Source organism: Ixodes scapularis, unplaced genomic scaffold, assembly GCF_016920785.2.
Source record: "Ixodes scapularis isolate PalLabHiFi unplaced genomic scaffold, ASM1692078v2 PGA_scaffold5__190_contigs__length_132052651, whole genome shotgun sequence".
Lineage (NCBI taxonomy): Eukaryota > Metazoa > Arthropoda > Arachnida > Ixodida > Ixodidae > Ixodes > Ixodes scapularis.
The window spans coordinates 28,978,907-28,992,310 of NW_024609880.1; the positions used below are offsets into that span (position 1 = coordinate 28,978,907).

Consider the following 13,404-nt stretch of genomic DNA (forward strand, 5'->3'; position numbering starts at 1 on the left):
CACGCATGAAATGTTTTTGATCCCGGACAAGACTTTGAGATTACCTATTGGCTTTGGTAATCTCAATTTGTTGTTCAGGTCGCAATGATCGAAGATTGACGGCTTGATTTGGCTTGACTAAAGAACAAAAGTGTTGGAGATCTGCGTGTACTGTTGTCTCCAGTTTTAAAGTCTGTTGACCTTACTGGTGTTATACCCTCAATATCGGCTGAGCATACATGGTTTGGCTCGATATTGACTGAGCTTACAATCGAGATTTGCCGCCTATGATTGGGCAGACGAGGAAGGGAAAAAAAGTGAAAGCCGTTTACAACTCCCTGTAACACCGAATTAGAGCGCAGCTCTTGAGGAGGAGGGAAGGGTACTGGGGGGTGAAGTGACCTGAGGGGGGTCACATGACCTTGGGGGGTCACGTGACGATGCCGATGATGTCATCAGTGACGTCACTGATGACGTCATCAGTGACGATGACGATGCGGACTCCGATGACGTCATCAGCGATGATGACGATGACGATGCGGATGTCGGTGACGTCATCAGTGACGTCACTGATGACGTCATCTGTGATGATGACGATGACAATGCGGATGCCCCCCGAAGTCACGTGACACCCCCAGGTCACGTGACCACCCCCAGGGTCACGTGACCCCCGCCGAGGTCAAGTGACCTCCCCGATGACGTCATCGTCACTGATGACGTCACCGGCATCCGCATCGTCATCGTCATCATCACTGATGACGTCATCAGTGACGTCACTGACGACCTCACCGGCATCCGCATCGTCATCATCACTGATGACGTCATCAGTGACGTCACTGACAACGTCACCGGCATCCGCATCGTCATCGTCATCATCACTGATGACGTCATCAGTGACGTCACTGATGATCTCACCGGCATCCGCATCGTCATCATCACTGATGACGTCATCAGTGACGTCACTGATGACGTCATCAGTGATGATGACGATGACGATGCGGATGCCGGTGACGTCATCAGTGACGATGACGTCATCGGGGACGTCACGTGACCCTGGGGATGGTCACGTGACCTGGGGGTGTCACGTGACCGGGGGGTGTCACGTGACCTCGGGGGGGGGGTCACGTGACTTCAGGGGGGTCACGTGACTTTGGGTGCCACGTGACCTTGGGGGTCACGTGACCTTGGGGTGACCTTGGGGGTCACGTGACCTTGGGATGAACTTGGGGGTCACGTGACCTTGGGATGACCTTGGTTACGCCGACGCCAACGGCGACGCCGACGCCGCTAAAGCCGGGAACGGGCCCCTAAGAGCTGCGCTCTAAAAAGGATCGGGGGCGCGTGACTGGTCACCTCTCGATTCGATGCGCCACGGTCGTATCCATGTAAACGTAGCCATTCCTGCATGTTGCCGTTCTGGTGACGTGGCGCCATTAATCCGCCATGTCCGGAGTTTTGTCAGTCGGGGTCTCCCAGCAATATCTTCACAGGAGAGTTTTCTACATCCGCTTCGCCTTTTGACTCCACATTTGTGCGTCTTTTGCGTTCAAGGTAATGAGGCTTTTAGCTCAGATGGGCCTTCGCTTAATTTTCTTTGATGTTCCGCTCTCTCTATTAGTTTTTCACGACAATGATTCTTCTAAAACACTTTTTTTTCTTTTACCCTACCCTTAGAGCTTGCAAGCAGGCACTGGCTCATTATGTAGAAGATTAACTTCAAATGTAATGAGTAAATTGATCAAAACTACTGCCTGAAAGTAATTCATTACATGACCCAATTCCCAACATAGAAAAGTAATCAACTATATTACTCATTACAGCGAAAAGAAATTGAATTACTGTAATTTTATTACAGTAATGTCATGACTGCCGTATCTGCTCTAGACCAAGGAAGGCGATGTGAGCAGGGACAATGAACAGGACATGACACTTTCTCTTGTCTTGCGATTCTGCTGTAGTTCGCCGTGTTTAGATCTCTCTTTGTTCTGAAGGAAACTGCACATACACACTACGTCAATGCGATAGTATTTCTAGGACTACCAAGCCGGAAAATCGTGTGCGTCCGACAGTCGCGGCTGATGGCTCAATTTAGGAGAAAAATCCGATTTGGTGTATAATCATTCACCAATCCAATTTTTTCGCTAAATCTAGCGTGAAGGTACTTTCCCGCTAAACGTTAGATGCAAAAAATGACTTTGAGCAGAACTGTGCAGCAAATCGATTCGGGAATACTAGGCGCGAAAGCGGAGCAGCACTCAAGCAGACCGAAAGCACTGAGCTCGCCGGGCGTTAGCAGAGATGCAAGAATTGTAAATCCATGCGGGTTACGTATGCTCTGGTAGCAGTAAAAGAAGGGAGTCATTTTCTACAGTAAATAACCCATTTACTTTTTTTCAATTTTTATAGATATTGGAGAGAAGAATTTAATGTAGAGATTTATAAAATTAATTATCTTACGGCAAAACATTCAGTGTATTCAAGCTTTCCCATTTGGAAAGAATTACACTTAAATATAGAGAGTGAAAAATTGTCACTTTTTTCATTTTGTATAATTTTGGTGCGTCAGTTCGTCCTCTTCCATTATATTTTGGCCGTCTCAGACTTCAAACCTGAGGTACTTTTGCACAACTTTTCCACGAGCAGCGAATACGATCTCATCATCTGAATTTAATTCTGAAAAGCGTTCGAAGTGTCTGAATTAGAAGCGCCGGCGTTCTGATTGTCACTACTTCTAGAGCTGCGAAGACGCGAATCGGCCCCCTCGAACGTATCACGTGCACTATGACTCTAATTCAAAACTTTGAAAGCTCCAACAGGGATAAACGCTGAACAAATAAAACAACCATAGTTCCCTAAAGGCATCACGGACGGCAGCACCGGCCGGGGTTCGCGCGGTTTCACTTTTAGGAGAGAACTTTCAATAGTGTAATTGCCGACGTACCCGCATATGGCTGCGACATTATTGGACGCTTCCACGCGACCGTACATGTACCATAGTGGCCCTCATAGGCATAATGGAATAGAGCAGCACTTTTTAAAGCAAAAGTTCGGAGGGGCTCTTCCCCCCTTCAAAGAGATGTAATTGTTGTACACTCTTAGAAAAAAGGGTGTATATAGTACTCCCTAAAGTTAGAAACGCTCTTGTAACCTGTGTTTCCTCAGAAGTGGAAAAACGTTCGTCCTTGAAAGCAGGAATGGTAAGTTCCTCTGTCGTCTGCATCTCATTATGAGGGCCCCGAACCCACCAAATCGAGCTCAATAAGGCTTAACGAGGACGCTACGTCTATTGTACAGGGCGAGAGGGGCGGAAAATAAAAACGTTACACGAGCTTTCCGCGAACTGTATTTATTTCCGAAGCCAGCTTCCCACACAGGTAAAAAAAGCTTGCGTTTAAAAAGCAGTCACTCAGTCTTCTCGTCGTCAGCACTGTGATGTTAAACGGAATCAACCGCTGCCCAGTTACTTAACGCACTTTGTGCACTGCAGGTCTTACCTTAGCTATTCCTCGAGCCATAATTCCTTCGTCAGCACAGGGGTAAAAGGTAAGAGTAGTACGGTATTGGGGTAAGAGTAGTACGGTATTTTCATGACTCAAAAAAAAGTATTAAAACAAATTCACCATCACGCGCACCCCGCTATCCTGCGCACTCCAAAAGCATATTATACACCTGAAAATTGTGTGGCGGCAATTACGCTGGAATAATTTTCACTCACAGTGATATATTTTTGTGTAATTGTAATGATAAATATTTTATTATGAGTGCCTAAGTTGAAAACATCAATCGACTACAGCAGACCCCAATGCATGAAAGGGAAATAAGAAACAGTAAATCTTTTTCAACTTATTGTTGCCTGTCGATACTTACTCTCATACTAACATGCTCTTGCACCAAATTAGAACCTTATGTTGTTGTTTTTACGACCCTTGTGACTTGCAGGTTTTTTTGGCTTGAGTGACCGTCTGCACTAAAAGATAACTTTCTATAGCAACCCTTTCGCATGACACAGTATGATTTGCAAATAATTACAATAGTTTATTTTTTAACTTTTGGCGAGAAATTTTTGCTCGCGATATTTGGCCATCAACGGTAGAGGCACAACGGCACATACGCGCTACACTCCTGCAAGAACGACAGTCGCTTCCAGCAGTGCTTGTATAGAAAATGGCATACCACCGAGATTCACTCGTTTATCAGCGACCTCAGTGCTACCCCGTGGCCCGTTCTTCGGAAGCGCCATAATTTCCGTGGTCGAATGCTACAACAATGTGAAATGCGGGATATTTTGAAGATTTGGGAATTTCTTGCGGGACGTGGGACACGAGCCCTCAATGCGGGACAGTCCCGCGAGTCGCGGGACGGGTGGTCACCCTAGCTCCACATATGCGTCTCACGCAGCACACCCTAAATGGCCGCAGTTGCGGTGATGTCGCATTCCGCCTTCTGAATCTCAAGTCGCGTCCCTTAGATGGCAAAACTACCATGGCGCTTGATTTTTAAATTTGATTCAATTTCAGCATCTACAGTAAAAACCAAAATATTAGTAGTTGTTCCGTTGGAGTTGTCCTAAACTGTGTTAAGCTATACTTGGTGACAGGGTAAACCTCCATGGGGAGTTCGTCCCACATCTTCCCACTTTATCAAAGTGAGCACTAAAGAGAAGGTCACCTCATCTCAAGCGTTCGCTGTACTAAAGTGGAAATAAAAGGAAGGAGATTCGTGAACTCTTAACCAGTCACCAACTATAGTTGTCCTCTTTTTGTAATAAAACGGCAGACATTAAAGCAATTATAACATAAGAACATTTTTCGAGCATTACAAATCACTGCGAATGGTTCAAATAGGCCAGATGAACCATTTCTAACACCTTAAAATCCACCTTTTGTTTGCGAGTTCTTTAAGGGTAAAAGTAATGTGGTATTTTATTTTTTTGAGCTAAGCTCGTTTAATATAAGATATGTGTTATTCAATATTTTGTTTTTTACTTTGCGGGTTTTGGTTTACTCCGCAGCTTCCTAAATATTTTTAATGAAGTGCTTCACGCAATTCTTCAACATTGTGTAATAAAACGTGTGGCAAGACAACCGCGCCATGGTGCAGCTCCTACCAGAAGCATTTCGCATAGGATTGCATCGTGTGTAGCAGCCGGCCGTAGCTTAAAGTAAACTTACCTCAGTACCCCGCTTTATAAAACATCCCAGGTCACGGTGCGTCCTAACATCTTTCAAATTCTAGATAAAAATCGAAAACAAAAATACTCTCCATACGCTGGCGAAAACGGTCGCGATCATCTGATTCCTAATAAGCTTACTCAAAGCGAGAGAGAGCGATGAGCAATCTGATAAAAAGAGGAAGCAAAAATACTTATTATGAAGTTCTATCAATCATTGGCACTCATGAATGTCGTGCCACTGCATTTTCAGGCCCGTCAAAAACTGAAGCGCTATGTTAAAGTGTCTTTCAACATAGATGAACGAAAAACAATGCGGTGTACGTGTTACCGTCATAAGTGGTTTCACGATCGATTCCGAGCTTCTTGCTAGTCCTGAGGATGAAATAGCACTTGAGAACACATAGAGGTCAACGCGGTGGCCGCGGGCTGGCTTTCGAATGTCAAGGAAGGAACCCTTCACCCCGTGCAATAGCGTAGCCAGGGGAGGAACTAATGGGGCTTCACCCCCCCCCCCCCCCCCCCCTTCAAATACAGTCGACCTGGCAATATTTACACATATTTACAACCCCCCCCCCCCCTTTCCGCACCTCAATTCGTAGACATTCAAACCACCTAAATCCCCCCCCCCCCCCCCACCCCTCTTTTGGAAAAATGCCTAGCTATGCAACCGATTCCGTGGCAAGATCAAAGAAAACGTCTGTGCGAGGACGCGGTCGCGGCGAGCAAATTAGATTGCATGGAGCCGGCGCTGCGTCCTACAGGGCGTCATGGAGACTCCGCCGTTTGTGGGACTAGCATGGAGCTGCCATGGCGGAGTACTACACCTCCTTAAAGGACGCATGCAAAGGAAAAAAAAACATGATTTTAAACAGCCTGGATGGGAAAAGGAAGTTATAAAACGAATTTACAACGAAAAAGAAAATTTCAGAGCGCAGCTCCTAGGTGCCCGTTTCCGGCTTGAGCGGCGTCGCCGTCGGCGTTCCCGTCGGCGTAACCGTGAGTACACGTGACCCTCGTGAGGTCACGTAACGCGCGTGAAGTCACGTGACCCCGGTTACGTCACGTGACCCCCGTGAGGTCGCGAGGGTCACGTGACCTCATGGTTACGCCGACGGCGACGGCGACGCCGCTTGGAGGGAGGAGTAACAGACAGGATGAGGAGGCGAGGAGGAGGGAGGAAGGATATACCTTCCCCTCAGTACCCTTCCCCTCCTCCTCCTCAAGAGCTGCGCTCTAAATCGGCGTTACAGGGAGTTGTAAACGGCTTTAATTTTTGTAGAGCGAAACAAATTTGTATCTGGCGCCCGCGGGCGCCGCGGAAAAGTGTCCGCTATTTATCAAGTGACTGGCCAGTATTTGTCAGGTGGCGCTTGTGCTCTTTCGGAAGCTGCCTCTGGTCTTTAAAAGTTACTTCTTCATCTCCGTTTGAAGTGCAACAAAAAACGAAGATTAATAAGTAAATTTGAGGGTTCAAAGGAAGCTCCTGAAAATGCGCCAACAGACGTTACAGACCTGTGTACCGGTCAGAAATTGACGGCGGAGGCGCGCTGAAGTGCTCGCTTCCGGCGGCAACGGCGGCGGCGTCGTGGAGAAAAGCGTTGAACCGGCGGCGGCGATGCAACACTGCGGCGCACCGTCTACCGCGTGCCCTAAATACAAATTCGTTTTGCGGCGTAAATATAGCCCTGTTTTTTTTTCGTTGTAAGTTAATTTTCTTACATTCTTTTTCCATTTAGGTTGCTCAAAAAAAGAAAGGTTTCTTTTTTTTTTTCCATGTGTTCTTTAAGGGGAAGCGCGCTCCCCATAGTTCGCAGCATTTCTGACTGCATGCATTCCTTTTTAATGCGGAAGCATTAACTGTCCCATGGAGCCCCCCCCGAGTGTTTGTCCGAGACGGCGAAAACGAAAAACGAGCCACTGATGCGACGCCCATGGAGCGCAGCCGGCGTTGTTTATGAGCGCGAAAAACGGACAACTAAAGACAGGTTGGCGCGCGCTCTGCAGCCCCTTGTAGCTTGTAGCTTGTAGCAATTCGCTGCATGTGGGAGTGTTTTGACATGCCTACACATGAGCAGTCCTAAATATACTCCTCCATTTTTTATAATTTTAGGTTTATACGGCTCCTGAGGCTCCTGAGCCTCCCAACAGTGCTCCAAAGGTAGTCGATGAAGCCACCGCACAAAGCTCCTCTGATGACGTAAGTGGCTCTCTTTAACTATTGATATTTTGCTAGACGATCGCTATGAAAATTACATTGGGTGAATAACCAGCGTCATAGTAACGAACATTCCAGATTTGATTTCAGCTTGTAATTTGGGTTTTGTATGTTGAAGACACGGTTTTAAGGGTTCCGGATAAATAAAACCACCAATATTTTATCCCGCAATAAAGAGTTGTAAATAGGAAGTTTTAGAATTGTTTATACGAGTAAACGCAAGCCATGGGTGTTTGCGTTGGCGTTGCGTGTTCCAGACTGCGCGTGCGCGGGGGCACCAACTGCATCGTAAATTGGCACTTGGTGACGACGCGCAGTCGCAGCGTGGCGCACGCAACACAAACCCAAACGCACCGTCCTTGCGGTTGGTCCTATATGCAGTACTAAAACTCTAATAACGTGGGTGTCGGCCGCACTTTTAATTTTTTTGTTTAAAGGATAGCATTTCTAGCCATTTTTTAATTTGCATTGCGTTCACTTTAACTAGTGAGTGGGGCTCTAGAAACATATTAAAATAAAGCAAACAAGAAATAGTACGTATTTTGAACATAATTGGGGGAAGCCAGTTTATAATTTTGAGGACATTTTTGTTGTCGATTACGTCCTTGGTCTGAACAAATAGAGAACGTCAACGACAAAGAGCGTACAGCAACATGTGCGATATTCCTAATAGACCTGTTGCAATATTACCCAAGCATCAAGGAGCATGCAGGGATTGGTGTTCCACACGCCATACGGGCACGCCTTCCCCGTATAAAAGATTCGAAGCAAATAACCAAAGTAAAGCGTTGACGAACGCGCGTGCAAGATCCCCTTTGTTTCAGGTATTTGCTTTCGAAATGTTACTACTGCTGAGGCCAGCACGTGCGGCGCGTGGAACACCGGTCCCTGCATCCTCCTTAATGCTCGGGTAATACAGCAATAGGCCTCTATTAGGGGGATCGTTGGTCTACCGGGCTAGCGCACCCCATCTCAGAGCACGTGGAGCGAAACCTCGCGCTGCAGAACCCAGGCCCATGGTATCCTCTAGTGCCACTAAATAATCTACGCTTCAGGGTAACGACACTTCGCCATATTGTGTCTTAAAATCATGGTTGCCATTTATCTGAAGCTTTATCTGAAATCACAGGAAACGCATCTCCGCCCTTTACAAATGTTTAAACAGTTCGCAACAGAGCAAAGCAATATTAGATGACCTTCCTAACACCAACTCTAATGCTGAGGAAGTCTCCCTTATGAATCAGAACGATCGGCAGTTATGTCTGCTCTGCATACGAGCCAAAATGGCGGCGCCCACAACAATGTCGGGGAGCGGATTGCCGATACTCTAAGCGCAGCTCATTTAGTGGCTCTAGTATCCTCTATATTGACAAAGCCTGGCAGATCGCCACGAGACGCGGCCGTGGAAAGTAAAAAAGTAGAGCGGCAGACAAAAGGCTAGAGTGCCTTCATACACACGCGCACTTTTGCTTGAGTGGTGACATGAACCCAGGGATCCTGGGTTTGAGCCCCACCCCTGCCCGTTTCGATCTGGATGAGCATCGTACCGGCGTGCGGTCGTGTATCACTACTGCGTGATGCACGTTAAAGACCCCAGGCTAGCGGTTGTACCGCACTGGCTAAGTTTTTCATCTACAGCTGGGAGACTCGTCGCCCCTGTGAGGCAGACCAAGTTCTAGGCTGTATAAACATACGCACAACCCAATTTTGAGTGGTGGCATCTCAACCCTTTTTCCGCCCAATCTTTTTTTTATGCATCTTGAAGCGCGCGTAATCTGGTGTCACTCAGCTCGAGCACGTAGCTTTGTCTAATGCATAGACGCCATTTTACCGCCGAAGTCACGCACCGAGTGCGCCAGAGCGTCACGCGCTGGCACATTCAGGGCAACATTGGATGTCTTCACCCTGAGACAGACAGACATGTAGGCACCCTACAAAAGGCATGTAACGGGCGCCCCGCTGCGGCGAGACGCCGAAGCACACTGGTCCCGAGCGATGGAATGTCCGCTCGTGCTTCTCGCGTTCTTCGGGCACCGCTCCTTTTCTCGGCGGGTTTGAAAATCATGTTTCGGGTCCTCGCCGCTGCAAAAGCTGTGCGCTCAATAACAGACCCTCCAGAAATGCTCTGTGCTACCAGATCCTCACGCTCCGAATCTGCGACTGGGCACTCTATGGCTCCGCCATCGAACTTCTAGGCTTAGTGAGTATAGACGATTGCAAGCTGGGCGACTGGCCGCCGCCATGTCTCTGCTCGAGCAGGCACGCCCGTGCGATTACGAGCTTGCCAAAGGTACGTTCACCCGCGCGTTGCACGGGCTTGCACGCATGGGGCACCACTTGTGGCGCCATGCTTGCAATTGTCTATAGACGCTTTGCACACGCGCCAGATTGAGCCGCCATAGCTGACCTTCTCCTGTTTTAACGAGATGCCGAGCCACCGAAGCGGGCGTTTATGAGCCTCCAAAGAGGTCTATGATGAGGAAAAGGACGCAGTAGCACCTAAAGTCGCAATATCCTGTTCTGCTGTGGTAATGATGACGTGAAGCGAACGGAATAAGAGGAAACAATACCTGAAGGTCGCTTATGGCGGCGCCCATGCACAGCTGCTGCAAAGCGTCTATAGAGGAGGCTACGCCACTACCCTGGGTTCAATCCCCACCTCAGCCCATTTCGATCTGGATGAGCATCGTACCTGCGTGAGGTCGTGTATCACTACTGCGTGGTGCACGTTAAAGACCCCGAGGCTAGCGATTGTACTGCACTGGCTGAATGGACCTTTTGGCGGATATGCGCCGCCACCTAGGACACGCCACTGGGTTTGAGACAAAGTAGCTAGAAAACAATGTGCGCACAAGGCCTCTCCTACCCATTCGACACCCAAAATGTCAGCCACATCCTGTTCGCCCATTGAGCCGCCGTGACCTAGATACGTCTCGCCCAAAGTCGCCTTTGTTGTTACAGCCTGGCGCTGAGCTGGTTGGTTTGACATGCTTCCTTGAATACCAGCTGAACATAGAGGAAAAGCGAAGGAGAGGAGAAAACACTCACACTGCTGGACTATCAACAAGCTTTTAATGAAAAAACTTCCTTTTCCTGGACACTATCCGTAAAGGTAACTTCTTCTGTTGTATAGTGTCACGGGTGGTGACCAAAAAAACAGGAAATAAAGAGGAAGAAATAAACGTTTAATGTGGCGAACTTGTGCCAAAAATAACAGGGTACAAAGATAATAACAGGGCGTCGCAGCCGTCGAAGTCGGCGTAGCAGCACAGTCGAACGCTGGGGCGAAACTGACTCCGCTCGCCTTGCGGAATCCCTTATGTACCCTCGTAGGTTTCTGGATCGTTCGGCGTAGAAGGTTCGGCTCGTAGAACATTCTGACCTCGAATCAGCAAGACGGTTCTCGAATTCACCGGAACATCAAATTACACTGTCAACAAAAATGTGTAGCCGCGGCCGGGAATTGAACCCTGGCCTTCTGCGGGGAAGGCAAGCGCGATAACCGCTAGGCCACGGACGCGCTGCCTACTTGGCCAGCTGCGCGCGCGGCAATAGTCCAGCAGTGTGAGTCTGTTTTCTCCTCTCCTTCGCTTTTCCTCAACATTCAGCTGGTATATTCAAGGAAGCTCGCCTTTGTCCTCATGGTGGGTTGTCTTTTGCCCCGAACTTGACACAAAGAAACCATCTTCCCTCTCTGCTCGGCCAGAAGGAAGAGAGGGGGTACTAGAACCATTTACTCTCAAACCAATGTTTCTACAAAAGGTCCATTGCTCATCTACAGCTGAGAGACGAGTCGCCCACAAAGGCAAAACGGACTAATTTCCTGTATAAACAGAACGCTGTAGTATAAACATACACACGCCAATTTTAAATCCTCCATATTGTTAAAATTAACATCGAGTTATGAAGATGTGACCGCCTCACCGACTTACGGGTGCTTCAAACAAAGAAACACGTGCTAACAAGAATATTAAGGGGTAACGTGCACCTATTCAGCCAATACTACCTATTAGAAGCGAGACGTATTGGTGGCGCCCTCCTATGGTCCCCCCTTGTGACGTCATTACCTTGCAAACAACAAGTTCGATGGTGTTTGTAAACAGCATGATGGAAGCTTGAAATCATAGCGCTCTCGAAAGAACGCTGCCAACACCGTCAAATTAAAGTTCTTTCATTCCTCTTATTTCCGTCGATGATAAATCCTTTTCTGACGTCATAGTCAGCGTTCGGCCAATCTTGAAAGGCCGACCACAGCGACGCTTTCGGTCGCGCACGTCGCCATTAGAACTATATATCGTCATTATACGACGCCTAGACCAATGTCGTCACTAAACGCTTGTGTTCGATACTGAGAGGCGAACCCTTCGGAGCAGCATTTGGTTGTCTTCGTCCATTTGCAATGCTTTTTAAGAGCTGCATAGTGCTGCAGAGGAACAGCAGAGGCCCATACCGGCTTCGTGCAACGTTTTGCCAGCATCTATGAGAATACTTATTAATTTTACGTTCGCACCTTTTACTGTGTTTCAGACGCCACTTGATGAAAGACATCATCTGCTTCAAAGATACCAAGATTTCCCGAGGGTAAATTAGACCTCTGGATGAGAGCCGTCTATAAAACAATTCGTATATGCGTTTCACATGCTCGAAATATGTTGGCAAATGAGTTCCTAGCATTATTAGAGCTTATCCCGAGTGTTCTCTTATAGATTTTGATTCGTGAAGTAATGAATATGTTTTATATTTTCAGGGACTCTCGTACAGTACACTTCAATTGGTGTACTCCTCATTGGAAGAAGACCCGTCCCGAATTTGCATGTTCACGTACCGGCCGAATGAAAACCCACCCGAGCACGGGAAGCTGCATATGCTTACAACGTACAACGATCAGAAAGAGCAAGTTCATTCTATTATTACCATTCTTTTATTATCTCGGCCGTTTAACTGGAGAAACCATATAAGAATAAGTTAGCAATTAAAAGCCAATTTAAGAGCTATGTTGTTCCGAACCGCAGTTTTGCTTCAGTTTGTTATCTTAGCTTAAGGCCGGGGTCACGCTGATCATGCATCATACAAAAGACAGTCTGCTGACATGAGTCACCGCAATATTCGTTGTTCGAATGCTGCGTGCCGAGTTTTCTTCTTGAACTCGTTGTCATACGATACACGAAGCACAGATCTCGCGGTTACTTCTGTTCGAATTTGTATGCAGACTGTCTTTTGTACGGTGTATAAGCAGTGCAACCCCGGCTTAAAAACGGTGAAGTGGAAAGTAAGTGAACATTCAATTTTCAAGATTGGACTGCCGTTTAAGTAGGTCGTGTGTACGACGTAATCATAACGGTCACATCTGTTTTTTTTAAGCGCATTAGCTGAGCTATTAAGCGAAGAAGAGGCAGTATGCAGACTGCGCGTACTATAGTTATTAAAAATAGAATTCGTCCTATCGTGAAAGCCTAGCTTTTTGCAGACGTGAGAAACAACCGCCAGGCTTTGAAGAAAACCATTTTCTGTTGCATTCATTTTTTATGAGTTCATTCATGTGAGAACTAAGTCAGGGAAGGCTGGATTTGAGTAAGTGCGAAAGCCTCACTGCAGAGCGTGATAAAATTAATTCTGAAACACGCACAATAGACAAACAACTTGCTAACCGAGCGAGGTTGTTTCTTTATAGCTAAGTGAAAAAAGTCGTAGACAAATTGTTTTTGCGTCATGGCATTGAGCACAATAAAAATGGCTGTACTCGATTTAGTAGAACTACAGTACATTCACTGATAACTAAAAGTCATAAAGATGTTTAAGACTGTCCAGCTCCTCGTGCCGAAACAAGGCAACCAGTAGGGCAAAATAGGACACCATGTTTAAAAAAATCCTGAAGTTCACAAAAAAAAAAAAAAAACGTTCAAACAAGATTTATGCCAAACCTGCTGCAGTTGTCACGCTGATTCTCGAAAATATACACTAGCATGTAGCGCCGGGATTCCCACTCAGAAAAGAATAAAAATTGCAACCTCGCAAGCTTTTTTTTTCAGCTTTTTTT

At 47.0% G+C, this 13,404-nt stretch overlaps 1 protein-coding gene across 1 annotated transcript in view; it reads left to right on the plus strand.

Moving 5' to 3' along the window:
- The window catches only part of LOC120843257, a 91,061-nt gene that overhangs the window by 55,540 nt on the left and 22,117 nt on the right, over positions 1–13,404 (plus strand). The window contains exons 6-8 of the mRNA XM_040214553.1: positions 7,263–7,349; positions 11,895–11,948; positions 12,115–12,260. Of these exons, the coding sequence (XP_040070487.1) occupies positions 7,263–7,349; positions 11,895–11,948; positions 12,115–12,260 (287 nt within the window). The remainder of the gene's footprint in view (positions 1–7,262; positions 7,350–11,894; positions 11,949–12,114; positions 12,261–13,404) is intronic.